The following is a 16,596-nucleotide window of genomic DNA, read 5'->3' as shown; positions in this document are numbered from 1 at the left end:
AAAAGCAATGCCAGAGAAGTTGATCACTACTATAACACCAGAAAGAACAGCAGTAACAAACATAAACTCTCGAAGTTTACCTTAAAGATTAAGTGCAACCATCTTTATTTATTTAGACCAATGGTGAAGTCACTCTGAGCAAAGAGCAGAGAGTTCTGGAAGTACTTCAGTATACAAGTTCAGAGAACTCCAGAAAAATATGGAAGTATCAGTGAGATTGAAAAATAAGACCTAAATGTCCCAAAGTTGCATTAGTTAGGTAAAGTGATTAACAGAAAAAAAAAATCTACTGTATTTCTTCTATGTCCAGTTCTTCAAAAATTGTAGTATTAATATTTTGCATAGAATTTTAAAGTTTGGTTGCAATTTCAAGGGGATTTAACTGAATTTAGAGACTTACAAATGGCAAGACACTGTGAATGTAATGGTCAATACTTTTTCTCTGCAATTTCATCTTGATGTAAAGAATACAAAAAGCAGCTTGCAATTGCAATTCTGAAAGTGTCTATTTAAATTAACATTAATTAAAAATGTCCAATATTGTAACTGCACATATCAGTTTAAAGTACCATCAAAATACCACTTATTTGCTTATTTCTTAAGAGAATGCAAATTAACACTTACTAGCCTATGTGACTATAATTTAAAAAAGATTTTCAAATACAAATATTTCTCAAGCTGTTTGGCTGACATTTGAAAGTAATCTTGCAATTGCTAATCGTTGTAACATGCTTTACAGAACAGTACAGTTAGAAAGTCAAGGACTGAAAACTCACATAATACCCAAATTAAGTTTGCCTCTGCATCCTTCATTCAACCCCCTGTAACAGAATGGTTGTGATATGTTGTTTACACAGTCACTTTTCACCCCTGTAGGACTCACTGTGTGTAGGAATCCACCACACACAATGGATTTATTTGACGTGAATGACAGTTTCACTTAGGAGGGTTTGCTGGGATTGTTTTCCATTAGCCTGCTCATCTCTATCAGCAAGTGCTCCATGACCAATGCAAGGGAAGACAAATGCTCTGACATGAGAAAGGAGGTAAGGGAATTTTGTTCTTTTCCAGATTTTGTTTCAGAGCTTATACTTCCTGTATTCCCAGTTTTCCAGGGGCTTGACTTGAGACTCTGGAGTCACTCACATAATCTTAGAATTGCTGGTTGGAAGAACCACTGGGAAGTCATCAGAGTCCAGCCTGCTGCCTATGGAAGGATTATCAAGACCAGATAAGGTCAACGGTTTTGCTGGAGAGCCTTGAAGTGATCAAAGGATGGACGACATTCCACCACCTCTCTGCTCCAGTTTTGCACTGCCTACCTGGTAAAGTGCAACATCCAATCTGAACTGTGCTGCTTTAGTCAGGATTTACAGCCTGTGCTAATAAAACAATAGGAGTAGTATATTTCATCAGCACTCTCCTTTCATCCACATGGACAAACGCTTTATCACAGAAGGCAATCATGCTCACTAAGCATGATTTGCCAGTGGTAAATCCAGGCTGACTGTTTCTCCATCATATGCTTTGAAATGGATTAATAAAAAGTCATAGTTCGTTTTTTTTTTCTGAGGTTTCTGAGATAAAGGTGATCCTCAGACTATTTCTGTTCTCCTCAAAGCCAAATTTTTAGCCTTTCTCTAGTTCTCAGTCACCTCCCCGAAACACCATGTGATAGATGCCTCACAACCACACCAATAAGCTTTTTTTGCAATACCCTTGGGTAAATTCCATCCAGTGTCATGGATCCAAATACATACAAACATACACACACACACACACACACACACACACATATATATATTCTCCAAATAGCCCTTATCCTGTTGATGCCCATGCCTGCTTCTTCTTGCTCTTCTTAAAACACACTGTAACGTACAGGAGTACAGGAGCAGGATTTGCCTGATAAAACTGTGGCACAACAGGTGTTGAGTTCTTCAGTCTTTTCCCTTTCATCCATCACTAATTTGTCTTCCCCATGCATTAATGGACTTCTGTTTTCTCAACTTCTTTCTCCTTTTAGGATACATATGCCTGTAAAATCCCCTGATGTGACCCTTTATATCCCAAGTTATCTCCCGCTGGTCTTTGATCTTCCTCATTTTATCTCCAAATACAGCTTTTCATATTCCTTTGTTGTTCTGGCTTCCTCTTGTGCTTCAGGAGACTTGCTGTTTACCACCAAGTGAGTGGTTCTGCCATGATTTCCGGTCTTCCTGTATAGCAGCATTATTTGCTCCTAAGTTCCCAGCAAGCTGATTGCTTTTTGTTTGGTGGTTTGGTTAGTTTTGGGGATTTTTAAAATTATTTATTTATTTATTTATTTATTTATTAAATTCACACACAACTTTCTCCTCTGAAATGGATTCACAAAGGATTCAAAATCCACTGAGTTTGTGACTGCCATGGATGCCTTGATGCTGCGGTCAGGAGGAACGATCAAATACCTAGGCAGGTACATTTAACAACCAAACTTCAACTCGGAAGTATGCCACGAGAGTTGAAAATAACAACCTAAATGTATAGTACAGGTCCACAGGAGGTTGATATCAAATGAAATAGTCTGTACTGCTGGCTGAACATGCTGACGTGAACCTGCTGCAGGGCACACATACCCAGTGCTGCAAGTTACCTTCCACTTGCACTGCCAACATCATTCTTATTTCCTGCCTGGGTATCAAGGACTGCAACAGCAGTACTGCTTCAGGTGAGACAGTAGCAGGAACTGTGCTGAGGCCCCTAACTTCGTTTCACACTAACTATGAAAAAAAGCAGTGCAAACTCCCAAATGGCATCTGCTGCAAACCATTCTATTTCTCATTGAAGATTTTAAACATGAACAAATATTTATTATTGATGAAACAGATTAATAATTTGTTTCTTACTGAATACATGAACTTGAAAGAATGAACAGCACAAGGACAGACCTCCAGCAGAGAGGAGTAAATGTGAAATGATTAAACAGGAAAGGCACGAATAAGCTTAGACACCTGCCAAGAGACCCATTCCCAATACTGCTGCATGTCTGCAGCAGTGAAAACTCCAGGTATTCAGATGTCACTATAAACATAATCAATCTTCTTTCTTTCCTTATCTAAGAATAAGAAGTAAGGAAAGAAAGAATGAAATGGTATTATTAGTACTATTTGAAACCAAGAAAAAAATGGGTGGGTAGTTTCATTGTTATCTTCATAACACATTCCTGCATTTGATTTAAGAATGGGGGCTATCAGATTAATTTAGATTATCAGGAACAATGGAAATCAATTACTTTTACTGTATGGCAGCTACCTGTTTTTGATAGATGAAGGTCAATACATGACAGTTACCACAGTATTAAATAGACTCCAGTTCCTGCATACTTTTTAAAATCTATTACATCTGATAACAAGCTGTGGTTTGCATTGGAATCCCCCAAATTGCACTAAATGGAAAATACCTGAAGTGCCCTCATAGAAAGTAAAATATATTTACTTTGCTAAAGTATGATCAGTTGAAGCTCTCACATATTTGTAGGGGAGGAAATATAAATAGTATCTAAGGATTATGCTACTTTCACTTTGTAAACCCTAATCTTTTTTGTTTGTAATATAAAGATAATTTACTATAATGGTCTACCCGAAACGTTGAAGAATGGCTGACTACATAGCACATCCACTAGCAATAAAACATAATGACAGGGCTCATGCTATGAAAGACTAACATTTGTTTACATAAATTAGCCCCTATTTAGTAATTACACTGCATGTCTGCCATAAGGTCAGACAAAATGTAACCCTGGCAGAAGCGACACTGTAAGCATTATAATCTAGACAGAGATATGTTGGAGAATTATGGGGGATAATTAATCAGTTAATGCTTTCCGTGGTGTTTCATGATATGTGGAGCCATGATTCTTGAATAAAATATTTGTGCTAATGCAATCACTTCCCACTGCTTTAAAACAAATTCTACCAACCTCATTATTCAGACCAAAGAGTAAAAAAAAAAAAAAAGAAAAATATATAAATACATACAATCCCTTCTAGAGATGCACATCTTCCTGTTTTATTAGCAAGTAATTATGCGTTTTCATTACAGATAATAATATTGGCAAAGTGCTTAAAGTACTTATATATTCAGGGGAAAAACTGTAAAACAAACTGATTATTTACAGATCATTGTATACACAAATGTGACATACATATAGCACTAGTATGCCTCTAAACAACCAGTAACTCATTTAGGTGTCTAGTTAAATAAGACACCTAAAACAAGTCATAAATTGCTTTTATAATCAAAGGAAGACAATTTGTTTTCCTGAAATCTTTCAAGGTGGAAAAACTGCCTATTTATGTCCACCAGTTTTTTTTTATTAAAGCCCAAATAGAATAATAATAATAAAAAAAATCTTGGAAATCTTTGAGTAATTCAGTGCCCAAGGACTCTTCTAGCTGACTCTTCTATAACCTAGGTGAAGGCAAAAACAAAACTACCAATTCTCTAAAAGACAATGGATACAAAAATAGCAAACACATTGTTCTTGTAAAAACAATTAAAAACTCCCATGTCATTTCTGTATAAAATTTCAGTTCCAAAAATGGTATCATTCATGTGAATTTCCCTCTTCCCTGTTTCAGTGCTGGTGATTCCAGTGGCAGCCACATTCCTGCTGATTTTGCAGGTGGATCCTATGCCTTGTGTCTGGACCAGGTGTCCTCAGTAACTTCTGCAACCTAGTGACAGGGAAGGGTGACATGGTTCCATCTAAGAGTGGGCTAAGGAGGACTACACTGTTCCCAAATCAGATTGGTATCCAGCACAGAAGATACCACCCTAGTTACATCACCATCCTTGATGTTAAATTAATGAAGCTGCACCCTCCTTCTTGAACTTGTCTCGGTTGGTACTTCTCTTAAATGTGTCCCAGTTGATCCTTCTGTTGTGCACGGCAAATATTCATACTAACTCAAAAATCTTTGGCTTTGGTCATGCTCTTGGTGAATGCAAACAGAAACACTACTCTCTGCTCTGCTTCCTTTATCACATGGGCTATAAAAAGGATGACCTCCCAGTTGTGTTTGTTAACTAAAAATAAGATTGTCCTTATTTCTGTGGGTTTATGAAACTTAAATACTTCTGAGGTCATAAGCTGTGCCCAAGGCCAGGCAGCTGCAGATCTCTCTCCTCACTGACTGCAAGGGCCCACCTGTGCAATCAGACCGCGAGCACAGGCAGCTGACTCTAACGCCTAAGTAACTACCATGAGTGCAAACAACATTGTGCATTTTCTCGTATTTGCATTGATTAGAAGACATTCCTTCTTAACATGAAGTCTGGCAACCAAACACAGCAGGCATCAAAATCAACTGAAGTCCATCAATTTAACTAGTCGACTAAAAAACTTCCCCAGCACAAATCAATTGTATAAAGCAAATACAGGGAATTAAGTAAGTATTTTGTAAGTAACTATTTTTATTATCCATTCTAGTGGGTATTTTTACTTCATTAGGGGTTTAAAAAAACCCTTAAACTCAAATTTGTGTGGGCACAATACGTATATTGTGCCCTCTTGTGACCTCGTTTCTTTTTTGAAACACTTTCCAAATATTGTTCTTTTGTACACAGTAAATCCAATACAAAGATGGATGAATGACAGCAGGGGGAGAAGAGGAGGGGTTTCACAATATTACTGTCCTTCAAGAGGAAACACTGAAGCTGGAACCAACTAACTGTAATAAATGACTACCTGACAAAAAGAAATGAGCTGTGAATGTAAAAAAGCTACACTAGGACAAATACTTCAAAAGTACTTTGTCACAGGAATTGTCTGCATGGAGTGGGCAATCCTAGCTAAAAATACTATTGTAGAATCATAAAATGGTCTGGGGGTTGGACGGGGCCTTATGGATCATCTGGCTGCCCATGGCAGGGAGGCTTTCCACTATCCCAGCTTGCTCAAAGTCCCATCCAGCCTGGCCTTGAACACTTCCAGGGATGGGGTATACACAACTTCTCTGGACAACCAGTTCCAATGCCTTATCACCCTCACAGTAAAGAATTTCCTTCTAACATCTAATCTAAACCTACTCTCTTTCACTTTGAAACCATTCCTCCTTCTCACTATATGTTCTTCTAAAAGGACATCTATCAGGCAGATGTTAAATGTTTTCACAGCACACACTTATGCATTTAAAATAATGGATTCTTAATTTTTTTTACTCAATGTATGTTCTTTCCCAAGAAAATTTTCCCACCAGTAATAAAGATGTTGAAAATACTGTATGTGAAGCTAATTTAGGGAAGATAGTAGGAACTAAAACACCTGAAATACCCAGTATCTTTAAATGATTTTTGAAGAGGGCACTGTGCCACCTTATTTTTCTGTATTAGACAGAAACCACAGAAATATTCAATTTGGATAAAATCGATGGAATTAAATTGAATTAGTGAAAAGCATCACTTGCTTTTTACTTCCATTTTTATAGAAGCATCAATTTACCCTCAAATTAACTGTCCACTTTACTAATCCTCTCAGAAAGGGGGGAATCCATTTTATTGCAAGCAGTGGTCTTCATTTCTCAATGTGCTTTTACTAGACTGCCCTCTCTTCATCAAAAGAGATCAACGAAAAATCTTCCAAAGTGTTAAAACTCCTCTATGGAGATTTGCAGTGATGATAACAAGAATACTTTCTCAACACACTCACTAGGCAATGTTTCACAAAATATGATATTCTGAAATGATCTTCTGCTTTTCTGGGTTCAGCTCAGACATTCTGAGTGGACTGCAAACTAAGCAGGCCTGGCAGTCTGCAGCCTGTTTCATCACACCCTTCAGGAGCTGTATTTTTATTTATTTACTTACTTCATCAGGAGAGTTCTTGGGAAAATATTTCCCAAAGAGATAAAAGTTGCAAAGTTTGTGAATGTGATTAGTAGGGACTGCAGCTCTTGGGGCTTCAATGCTACACTTAATGCTGGAGAGCATTTCTCACCAACTCTCAGTAGCTCACCAACTTGCAGACATGGGGAATGCCATCAAAGCCTTCTCTGAGAAAAAGATTTGAGCACTGCTTCAACTTGGGTTGCTGGCATTAATTACTCCTGTGCCTGAAGTCCACCAGCTCACATGCCCACAACATTCTGAAAGGACGTGATAAAACATTTACTCTGTGATGTTGGCTGGCTTATCCAGAAGGCTGAAGCAAGCTCAGCATACTTCAAATACATCTCTCTACTGCAAATCCTCAGACTGAGCAGAGACCAAATGATCCCCCATTCCTAGGCAAAGTTTCTTCAGATTTGAAGCCATTTATCAGGAGACAAAAAGGGAAAGTACACTCTGCCTTTCCTTCACTATTCAGAGCCATGTGTTTTCACATGTTCCTTTTTCACACTGCCTAGTAAAGAAAATAGTTTTAGGAGGAGAAAATCTAGTCAATATAGAAATCACGCGATGAGCACCAAAGAACCCAAACTTATTGAGTGCTATTTTATTATCTTTGGTGAAACTGAGTGGGCATACAAACTCTGAATGACTGTGTTTCTCATCTTTCTTGGGTAAATAAAACATCATCCTCTATCATCAATCACTGTGACCGTGAGTGGTGCCACAGAATTGTCTCAATCAGCTTTTCACTCATGCTGAGACAAATAATATTTTCTGTGGAGGCAGACTAGATGAGTTTTTCAAAGTACCCATTCAAAAAGAACTACTTAGGATTTTTTGATGGTCAGCAAAGCCACAACAGAGGTACATCTTGATTCCCAGTGACACTTGTGGTATTCTTCTCAATGGGACCAGACAGCCAAGAAAAAATTGGCTCCATCTCTTTATCCTCCCAAACAGTGATGGCATGGATAAGCTCTAAAATACATGTGGTACCACACAGGCTTAGGGGGATCTTCCCAAAAAGAAAACATCTGTGGCACTGTGATACTCAGCTCTGCAGCTGGCCAGAGTCAGGTAAAATCAAGTCAACAGGACACTAAGACTCAAATCATACTTTATTACAGTGTCTGCCAAGCTAACACTTGTTACTGCATAAATAAAAACTGTTTTGAAGTGCCAAAAAACCCAAGCAACAAAGCTGAAGCCATTTCACAAAAGAAACTAGTTACTTTCTTCAAAGCATTCACATCCACAAGGCTTAAACCTTTGGCAGAAGGAAATGTAAATTAGCACTACCTAACTATGCAAGTAAGAGTGGACATTTAATTTTCACATTAGGCACTAGTTAACAGCAGGCACTAAAGGAAAGGAATTAAAATCATCAAAAGCTGGAAAAACAGTCAGTCCTTCAAAATATACTTCAGATATTCAACAGCCCCCACATTTAAGGCTAGGGTACATCATAAGCCATTCAGCCTTAGAAGCAACACTTTATAATTTTGTCATTGCTGCTGAGCCTAAGAATGCTGTAAGATGCAAAAGGCATATTCATTCTTTTCACATGTAGGTCTATAATTCCCAGAAACAGTAAATTACTTAAATACAGGAAGAACACATTCCTGCCATAGCAATAAGTAAATACATCTAATTGTATGACACCCAGTTAAGCTGTGGACTTTTTTCCCTGAAATAATCCACATACATTCATATTAAAGAGAATAAAATATGTCAGTTGAAGAATAAGAACTAAATTTCAGCTAGGTCCTCAACTCTCAACATACAGGTCCAGTATTTCTATTTGGTATCCAAACATGAAGCCCCACTGACCCATGAGTGAGTTTCCTTGTTTGCACAGGAACCACTTATATAGTATTTTGAAGATGTGTGTTGACAGATCATGTTTTGGCTAACTGCAAAATCAGTACATTGGTAGTTTGTTCTGTGTTTGAAGGCAGAACAGCCCTCATTTGCAGAGCAGCCCAGCATTTCTTTTGTCAGATAAAATGATGCACGAAGGAGATATGCCACCAAAGCTTCTACGTTTTTAAGTACAGAAAAGTAAAAAGTGGCTGGAATTACATTGTATTATTTTTCAGACCAAGAAAAAATACAAAGGGCATTCCATAATACCAGTTTAAACAAATCAAAATTTCTGCTTAAGATTTTCATTAGCTTGAGTCCAGAATAGACTTCCAGAGCTACAAAGAATTTGAAGCATCAATTTGATATGTTGAAATAATGCTTTTACCAGGAATGCCGAAGAAGCATTAAAAGCACTATGCTTGAGAGTGCTATTTGAATGCCTTTGCTATAATTAATACAGTACGACCCTGTATAAACCTTATAAATAAGTTCATGAATATGCAAATTAGGAATAACTGCACTGTGAAGAAAAAGTGGGGTCCTTAAATATCTGACAAAACTACACATTTAATTCTGTAGGTACTTTTCCCTTGAGTATCTTCTGAATAAAAATATTACAGTAGTAATCAGAGGATACTGATCTATTCCTACTAAAATCTCTCTCTCTCCCTGAGTCTTAACATTAGACTTTTATTTCAGCAACATTTCTGAACAATTGCAGCATTCAGGAAGAAACAATCTCTTTAATACCTTGCAGAAATTCACCTTCAAAACTTTAGGCTTAACTGGGATGCAATTGTTGTGGCCTCTCAATTGGTTTGTGACTCTTTTCTAGGCTGGAACCTAGATTCTTGAAAAGGTGAAATGCACATTTTCCTGCAGACTGACTTTTTAAATTTCCTGTGCTTTTTCCCATTTTGGCTTGTGGGAACTGCTTGTAGTAACAGTCTCTCCCTTGAATAGGTTGTCTGTGGAAACACACAATTCACTTGAGTTTTGTCCTAACTTTCCATTCTGACAGGCTTCTTTCTGACAGAAAACGTGGGCTTTCTGATGGACAAAATTGCATGGTCAGAGACTGAGAAGAGCTCCTGGGTTCTAGAAAAGCATGGAAAGTACTGAGGTGGGTTGGTGAGTCCAAAATCTCTATATCCACCACATTATCAACAGAGATGGACAAAACATGACTGCTCTGTTAACAGGAGGAGAATCACAAAATCAGCAACAACAGTCCAGTACTGTAAGAAGCCAGCTGCATTTATACTCAACAGCAGATATTCAGAGCTTGCAGCAGTCAGTAAAGACAGAAAGGTATTACGGCTTCCATAATCATCCTTTCTATATCTGAACGTATACAACACAAACACACCTACACCTATGCACATACATACATCTATCAGTTTAGTTTCAAACATGTTTCACATACATGTGTCTACATACATATTTCTCTAGAAACTGAACAGATGACAAATAATACGGTCTGTGTCATTTATTTGATGCTGTTTCCATGTCTTATTTGGTCAGTATGCAGCAGATTGTTCTATTGAAAACAGAGTACAGAAGTTCCTAAGGACAGGAGTCAATAGACTTTGGATGTTTAGAAGAGAACTGGAGAAGAAATAACACAGTGAGACAAATGCATTGGATGTAAATCTCAGTGAGATACATCACTCACCCGCAAACCAGTTGAAAATATTTGATATTCAAGTTTCACAGCTAACAAAAATTGTTTTAGCAGGGCAACTTGTTCCTTCCAGAAGTTGATCTATCCAGAAAATTCTACTGGGTCAGTTCATTTAAGTCATGTTTTAAAAGCACTTTTCCCCTTTGCTCCTCTACTTTGAGAGCTTGTTACATGTTTATTCAGTTGAAAAAGAATTAAAGGCATTTTGTTAAAGGTTTTACGAGTAAGAAAATATGAAGTAAGAAACTTGGAAAGATATGAAGCTTTCTAAATAAATAACTTCTTGAATGATACTCCCATACAATTTCTAATGGACTAATGGGGTGAAGATAAATATTTTAACAGGACTTTGATTTTCACAATTGCCTCTGTACTTTCAGTGTATGATTAAAAATTAAATACAACATGTAAGAAAGAAAAATAATTTTATAATTTTGTGTCAAAACCCACATTAGAATTTTAAAACTATAATGAAGTCTTAAAATTCTTTAAAGTCCTCAGATAATATTTATTTCACTTAAACTCATTTTAAATTAATAGAAGAACAGGGTTCCAGATTGTACATGAGGCAAAAATTCTTGATTTTTTTTTTTCTCTGACATTTTTTTTTTCAAATAAATCTCTGGACAGGGATTTATAGTTTTGTAATAAGTAACCTTGATGTTCCAGGTTAAGACAACATTATCCAGTGTCCCTCTTGTTGATTTTTAAATTTCAGATTGAGGATTGCAAACCCCCTCCCATTAACATTAACAACTGGGATTACAAATTCAGTTTTCACCTGACTATCCCTAATAAGTTTAAGTGAATCAGAAACTATAAATCAAAGATACATATTTCCCTAAAACAAGTAAAGAGTCACAGCTAAAATATAAAAGGAAAAAAATAAGTCTAACTTTACCAGAGCTTAATGAGATAAGGTACTAGTATCTCAGTGGGGAGGCAACTAAATTGGGTGATTACTCCAACATGTCACACTGAGGTCTGGCAATTTATGGAAGTTGAATATTTAGATTAAATTTGTAAGTGATAGTCATAATGCTGTATTTAGATCTTTGAATTATCTAAACAATTTCACAGTGTTCCAGTTATTAATTTGTTCCAACATTAATTTGTATAATATTGTATTAAAACTACTTTCTTTTTTCAAATCAGAAAAGTATGCAAAGTGCACTTTGTAAATAACATCTTTAAGGAAAAGAGAAAATAGGAGAAGGCGGCCTGATATTGCTGCTGCTTTTTATGTGATTTCAGCTGCATTACTGGGTGACTGGCGTTATAGGCATAAGAATGTGGTTAAGAAAGATAATGAGTAAGCATGAGTACTAAAAACTGTAGGTAATAAAGAACTTTTTAATTGAAAAATCGTAAGAAATTATCACCAAAAAACTGAGAAAAGCAAAGATAAGCAGAAAAAATAATAATTCATATACTGCTGTGATAAAAACACAAAACAAAGATCTGACTATTCCTGTATAATGGCCATTGCAAGCTACTTATTAGCATTGTATATAGGATGGATTACATTACATCACCTCTCAGATATTTAATGTTTTCAGCAGTGAATACACCAGACAACCAAAGTCACAGAAGACTGAAAAATCCCTTGAACCCAAATCCTTCTGGCATATTTGTTAGCATTAAATTATATAATACAACCTGAAGTCTCTAAAATCTGGCAACATTAGATATTCAGGATTTCTCAAGCATCCTGAACACCACTACTCTTCCTCTGATACTGAGCACTGTCACTGAAATACAAGTGACTTCACTTCCCAATGCAAATGCATTTTAACTGTGTCCCCTTAAAATAAGCTCAAGCCAAAAAGAAAAAGAAAAGAGCAGAGGATAACCAAACCAAAGTCTTAGAAGAAATTCTCCCATGGAAGATGACAATGGACTTTCCATTTAGCAGATAAGCACAGCACAACCTCAGCCAGCAACCACATTACATCTTCTTGATTTACCTCCCTTGTTCACTGAGATCTTGAAATGGAAATACAGGCCTTGTAACTGGACTCAAGTGGAAAGTGTGGATAGTGTGGAAGCTGTTCAGTTTATTGAGGGTGGTGGGTATTTCACCTGAACAGAGCAAGACTCCAACCATTATCACAGAATTTTCTCATCTTTTCGTTCTGACACTTGCTGTTTCCTCCAGCCTACAGTCCCAGTATATTACATGAATTCAACAGAAGAAACCAGTTACCTTCTCAGGGGTGAGCTTGCACTTTTCTCTCTTGCACAATCTCAGATTTGACATTTTGCATAGAGAGAGATATTTTCAAAAGTGGGGAAAAGTAAGCAAGAAAAGTTACCACTGGTGTGACATAGAAGTAAGTCTCAACCCTCTCCAAATGTTCTTGCTCTGCCAAAGGGCATCCACGCAGACTCAGTGGGATGGAACTATCTAAAGAAGATGGATGGAGGCCAAAACAATATCTGAAGCCATTAGAGAGGATAGAAAGATGCATTTGGGAAATAGTGAGGGTTTGATATCAGAAAGATATTAAAAATCTGTACTATGATTGAAGGGCTTAGAAGGAGGACCAAGCTGCCCAGGACAGCAGTTTGAGCTGCTGCTACAGCTACCTGGCAAGGATTCTGGAGTTATAATATGCACAGTCTTTTGCAGGCAGATATGAGCTTATTTTGCACGAGCTGACCAGAAGCCATTCTGCTATGACAGCATCCCATCAAGCGCTTGGTAGTAAGCCTTGCTGCAAAGCAGTGTGTATTCCATCAGGCAACGTACCCTTCTCACGTGGCCCCAGTCCTCAGGCTGACCCAGAGTGCAGGCTACAGTAAGCTCACATCAGTTTGCAAATGGGCGTGCACACACACTCACAAGAAAAAAAAAAAAAAGAAAGAAGAAAGATTTCAAGACCAGTGTGCAATGAATCCATCAACTAAGAGGTAGGAAAAACTGAAGTTTGCAGATTCAGGGATGAGCACTGGTCCCTGAGAAGCAGTTGAGAAAAATTAACAGGAAGATGGAGCTTATGGTGAGGGGAGATCAACACCCGACATGCTCACTCAGAGAGGGGACATTGTGAAGCCCCAAATTTTTAACAGAAGTTTCTTTCAGAGGCAGCTCTTTAACTGAGACATATTAAATACTGGAAATGTGAGACTTTTAATGTAGTAAAGGTCTTCATGTAACACCTTCTGTCACCTCCTAGTGATTATGAAAATTTTTTGTTGGTAGTGATTTGAATGCAATGCAACACAATTATATCATAAACTCTTTTCAAAAAAAGTCAAAACAACTCAGGTACAAACACCTGGCTTCAGTCACATACCCAAAGATAGCTGGTATTCACAAAATCACACCTGAGTTGAAGTCCAATACTCCAATACTACATTTAGCTCCATATTTGCAATATGGAAGTTATTATCTCCTATCTTTAATTCTCTTCTGATTGCATATAAACTGTCAATAATAATATCTATTGCTTTTTCCCTTAAACTTTTCAAATATAACGTTGGAAAAGGAGACATTTCATTTGATGAAAGAGCACAAAGACAAAAAGGTGCTTGGTACATAAAAAATATTGCTATTTTACTTTGCCTCCTATCACTTTCTTTTTTGTTTAGCTCTTTAATGTATATCTGCTTTGGATGCAGCATACAACATAGACTGCCTTACTGACACATACTATGCACTATATTATTTTCTGTAATGTATGTAAAAATATTAACTTATCTATTTTCATGTCTCTGGGATAGATTACAGATTATATGCTCCAATATAGCTGGAGAAAAAAAAACCTAGACTTAAAACAACCTGCCTATTATCTCAAAACATTTCATGAAAATGATATGCATTGGAATTCAGAAATTGCTATGACTCCATCCTCTAGTAAGATCTTATCAGGACTGAAACTCTGCTTACACATTCTACTTTCATTCTCACATCTACAGTAACTTTTACGAATGGACAGATCAAATTGCACATATTCATATAAATGCATCTTTGCATTGCATATACAAGTGTGGCATAGAAACACGAACATAAATAGTTATCATATTTGCTAAGGATCTATTTAAGTCTTTTGGTTGAAAAATGTTAAATTGTGTGCTTTCTTATTGAAATTCTCATCTTCCCAGAACATAAAAAAAAAATCTACTTTATATATTTATCACAACTCCAGCAATGGCATCTGGAACTTTAAGAGATGTTACTTCTTGCGAGCATCATTATTTTTTGTACTGATTAAATTGGATGTAATAGTGAGAACATATTGACTTTATTTAAGCAGTTGAGGAAACAGGACAAATCTACAAGGGAGAAAATATTTATAATATACAAGCTTGGATGAAAACAGCTAAGACAAGAAAAACAGAAAAACCCCAAGAGCCCTTCTAAAGATTGTTTTTTAATGATCTGAAGCTTGTATTCTAATTAATTTCCAGCTTTAGGTTTACATCACTGAAAGTCATCTTTGCTGACAGACAAACCGATTATTTAGTGTATAGATGACTAAGAATGAGGAATACCAATTCAAACAAAAGCAAGATGATTAAGGTAAAGCAAAGGTTTTGAAGTACTCACCTTAGGCACCCAGTGGCATTGCGCAGCACCTGTGATGAATGGAGCTGTATTTTATGATCATCCTGGAGTGGAGAGTTTTCCCATCCAGAGTGAGGGATGATCACTGCGTTGGTCAACACTGCAAGGGCATCCTGGATGATTGGCATTTTCAGTGCATCACAGGAGGATAGATTCCAGAGAACTCCTACAAAAAGTAAAATGACTAATAATTAACACTTCTCCAAAAGAAGATTGAATGGTTTTTTGTTAAAAAAAACCCCAATCCAAACCAATTTATTTCACAGCACTGATGTGTTTAATTTAGCTGTTTCTGTCAAAAATAAAACAGACTACATTGTAGATGGGGCTGAATGACACCTGCAAACTTTTGCAGTGGGAATACAGCTTTAAATAGGAAACATGAAGTCACAGCAGCACTGGAAATTTCTCAGAGCTCTGCTTAAAAACCGAGCAGCTGGTTATGATAGAGGCCTATGCAGGCTGTGAAGCACACATGGAATGAAGGGGTATTACAAGGAATATTTTAGGCCTTGGTCTTCAGATATCTTCCTTCTAAGTAAAATTAATAAAAACCAGTAGCAGAAAACAGGATCTGATTTACACTAAAATTTTCACTGTTGATAGATACACATTGAGAGAACAAAACCTCAGCCTTGTGATCTTCACTGTAATGGAAGTAACTGTCTAGGCCTGTTGGTACTACAAGCAAAAATACTTCCTCCACAATCTGATACAGTAGTACTTTCAGCAAATAATATTATATTTTGTAAATATTTAGCTACACAAAGTTAGAGAATACTGTAATTTTACATGGAAACAGCAAGCTTAATGGTGCAACTAACAAGAAGATTTACCAGAGTTTAAAAAAACCAAAATCTCTTCTGTTTCAAATTGTAATGTGACAAAGAAAAAGAAGAGAAATCAAGAGCCGAAGTTTTCTAAGAACATCTGCAAAGATCAAGGTCACTGCAATTGTGCCACATACAAAGCAAGCAAGAAATTGTTAGGAGCAAAAGACACGCTGCCTTCCATTCCCATATTTACATATTTGTGGTTTTGCAGGAAAAGCACATGAGACTTTTGTGCTGTGCCAAGCGCCCGCTGCTGCCGGGCAGCTCTTATTGCTGGGGGAAGCTGGAGGACAACTTGCTGTTCCGAAGAACCAGTGGTCTTTATTTTAGCTCAGCACCCTTCCAGGAGTAGCTGGAAGAGGAAGCTTGCCTCATCACGCCCCTTCCCTTGCCAACATGCATCCTCTTCTCTAGAATCCAATCCTACTCCTCCCTACTCTCCTTCCCAAAGGACAGTAGCCTGGCCTCACATCTGACCTTGAGTGGCAAAATTGAGTTTTGGTTTTACATCTACCAAAGTTTTCAACCAAAAGAGAATTACTACCATCATCATCATTGTATATAGGTTACAAATACAAACACTACAAAAAATCCAAGGGAGTGTTGTGGGAGGAAAATGCTGAAGGAAGGCCTTAGGAACACAGACTCAGAGATTTATAATTACAAGCAGCAAGAACACTACTTGCTCAAGATTTTCCTTAGCATTCTCTGCTTTGACAGAGCAGTGCAATTAACAGGAATCAACTTACATTTTTGGATTTCCCTTTAAAATT

The 16,596-nt window shown here is 37.1% G+C and overlaps 1 protein-coding gene across 11 annotated transcripts in view; it reads right to left on the bottom strand.

Moving 5' to 3' along the window:
• Positions 1 to 16,596, bottom strand: part of CTNND2 (catenin delta 2) — a 631,469-nt gene that overhangs the window by 109,535 nt on the left and 505,338 nt on the right. For all 11 annotated transcript variants that reach the window (XR_008434168.1, XM_053959428.1, XM_053959656.1 and 8 more), the window contains one exon: positions 14,973 to 15,156. Coding sequence is in view for 10 of the 11 variants with exons in the window: in XM_053959428.1 (XP_053815403.1) it covers positions 14,973 to 15,156 (184 nt within the window). In the remaining variant the exon portion in view is untranslated. The remainder of the gene's footprint in view (positions 1 to 14,972; positions 15,157 to 16,596) is intronic.

Source organism: Vidua chalybeata, chromosome 1, assembly GCF_026979565.1.
Source record: "Vidua chalybeata isolate OUT-0048 chromosome 1, bVidCha1 merged haplotype, whole genome shotgun sequence".
NCBI classification, from domain to species: domain Eukaryota; kingdom Metazoa; phylum Chordata; class Aves; order Passeriformes; family Viduidae; genus Vidua; species Vidua chalybeata.
The sequence above is the reverse complement of the archived record's forward strand: the minus strand, read 5'-3'. Positions and strand labels throughout refer to the sequence as shown.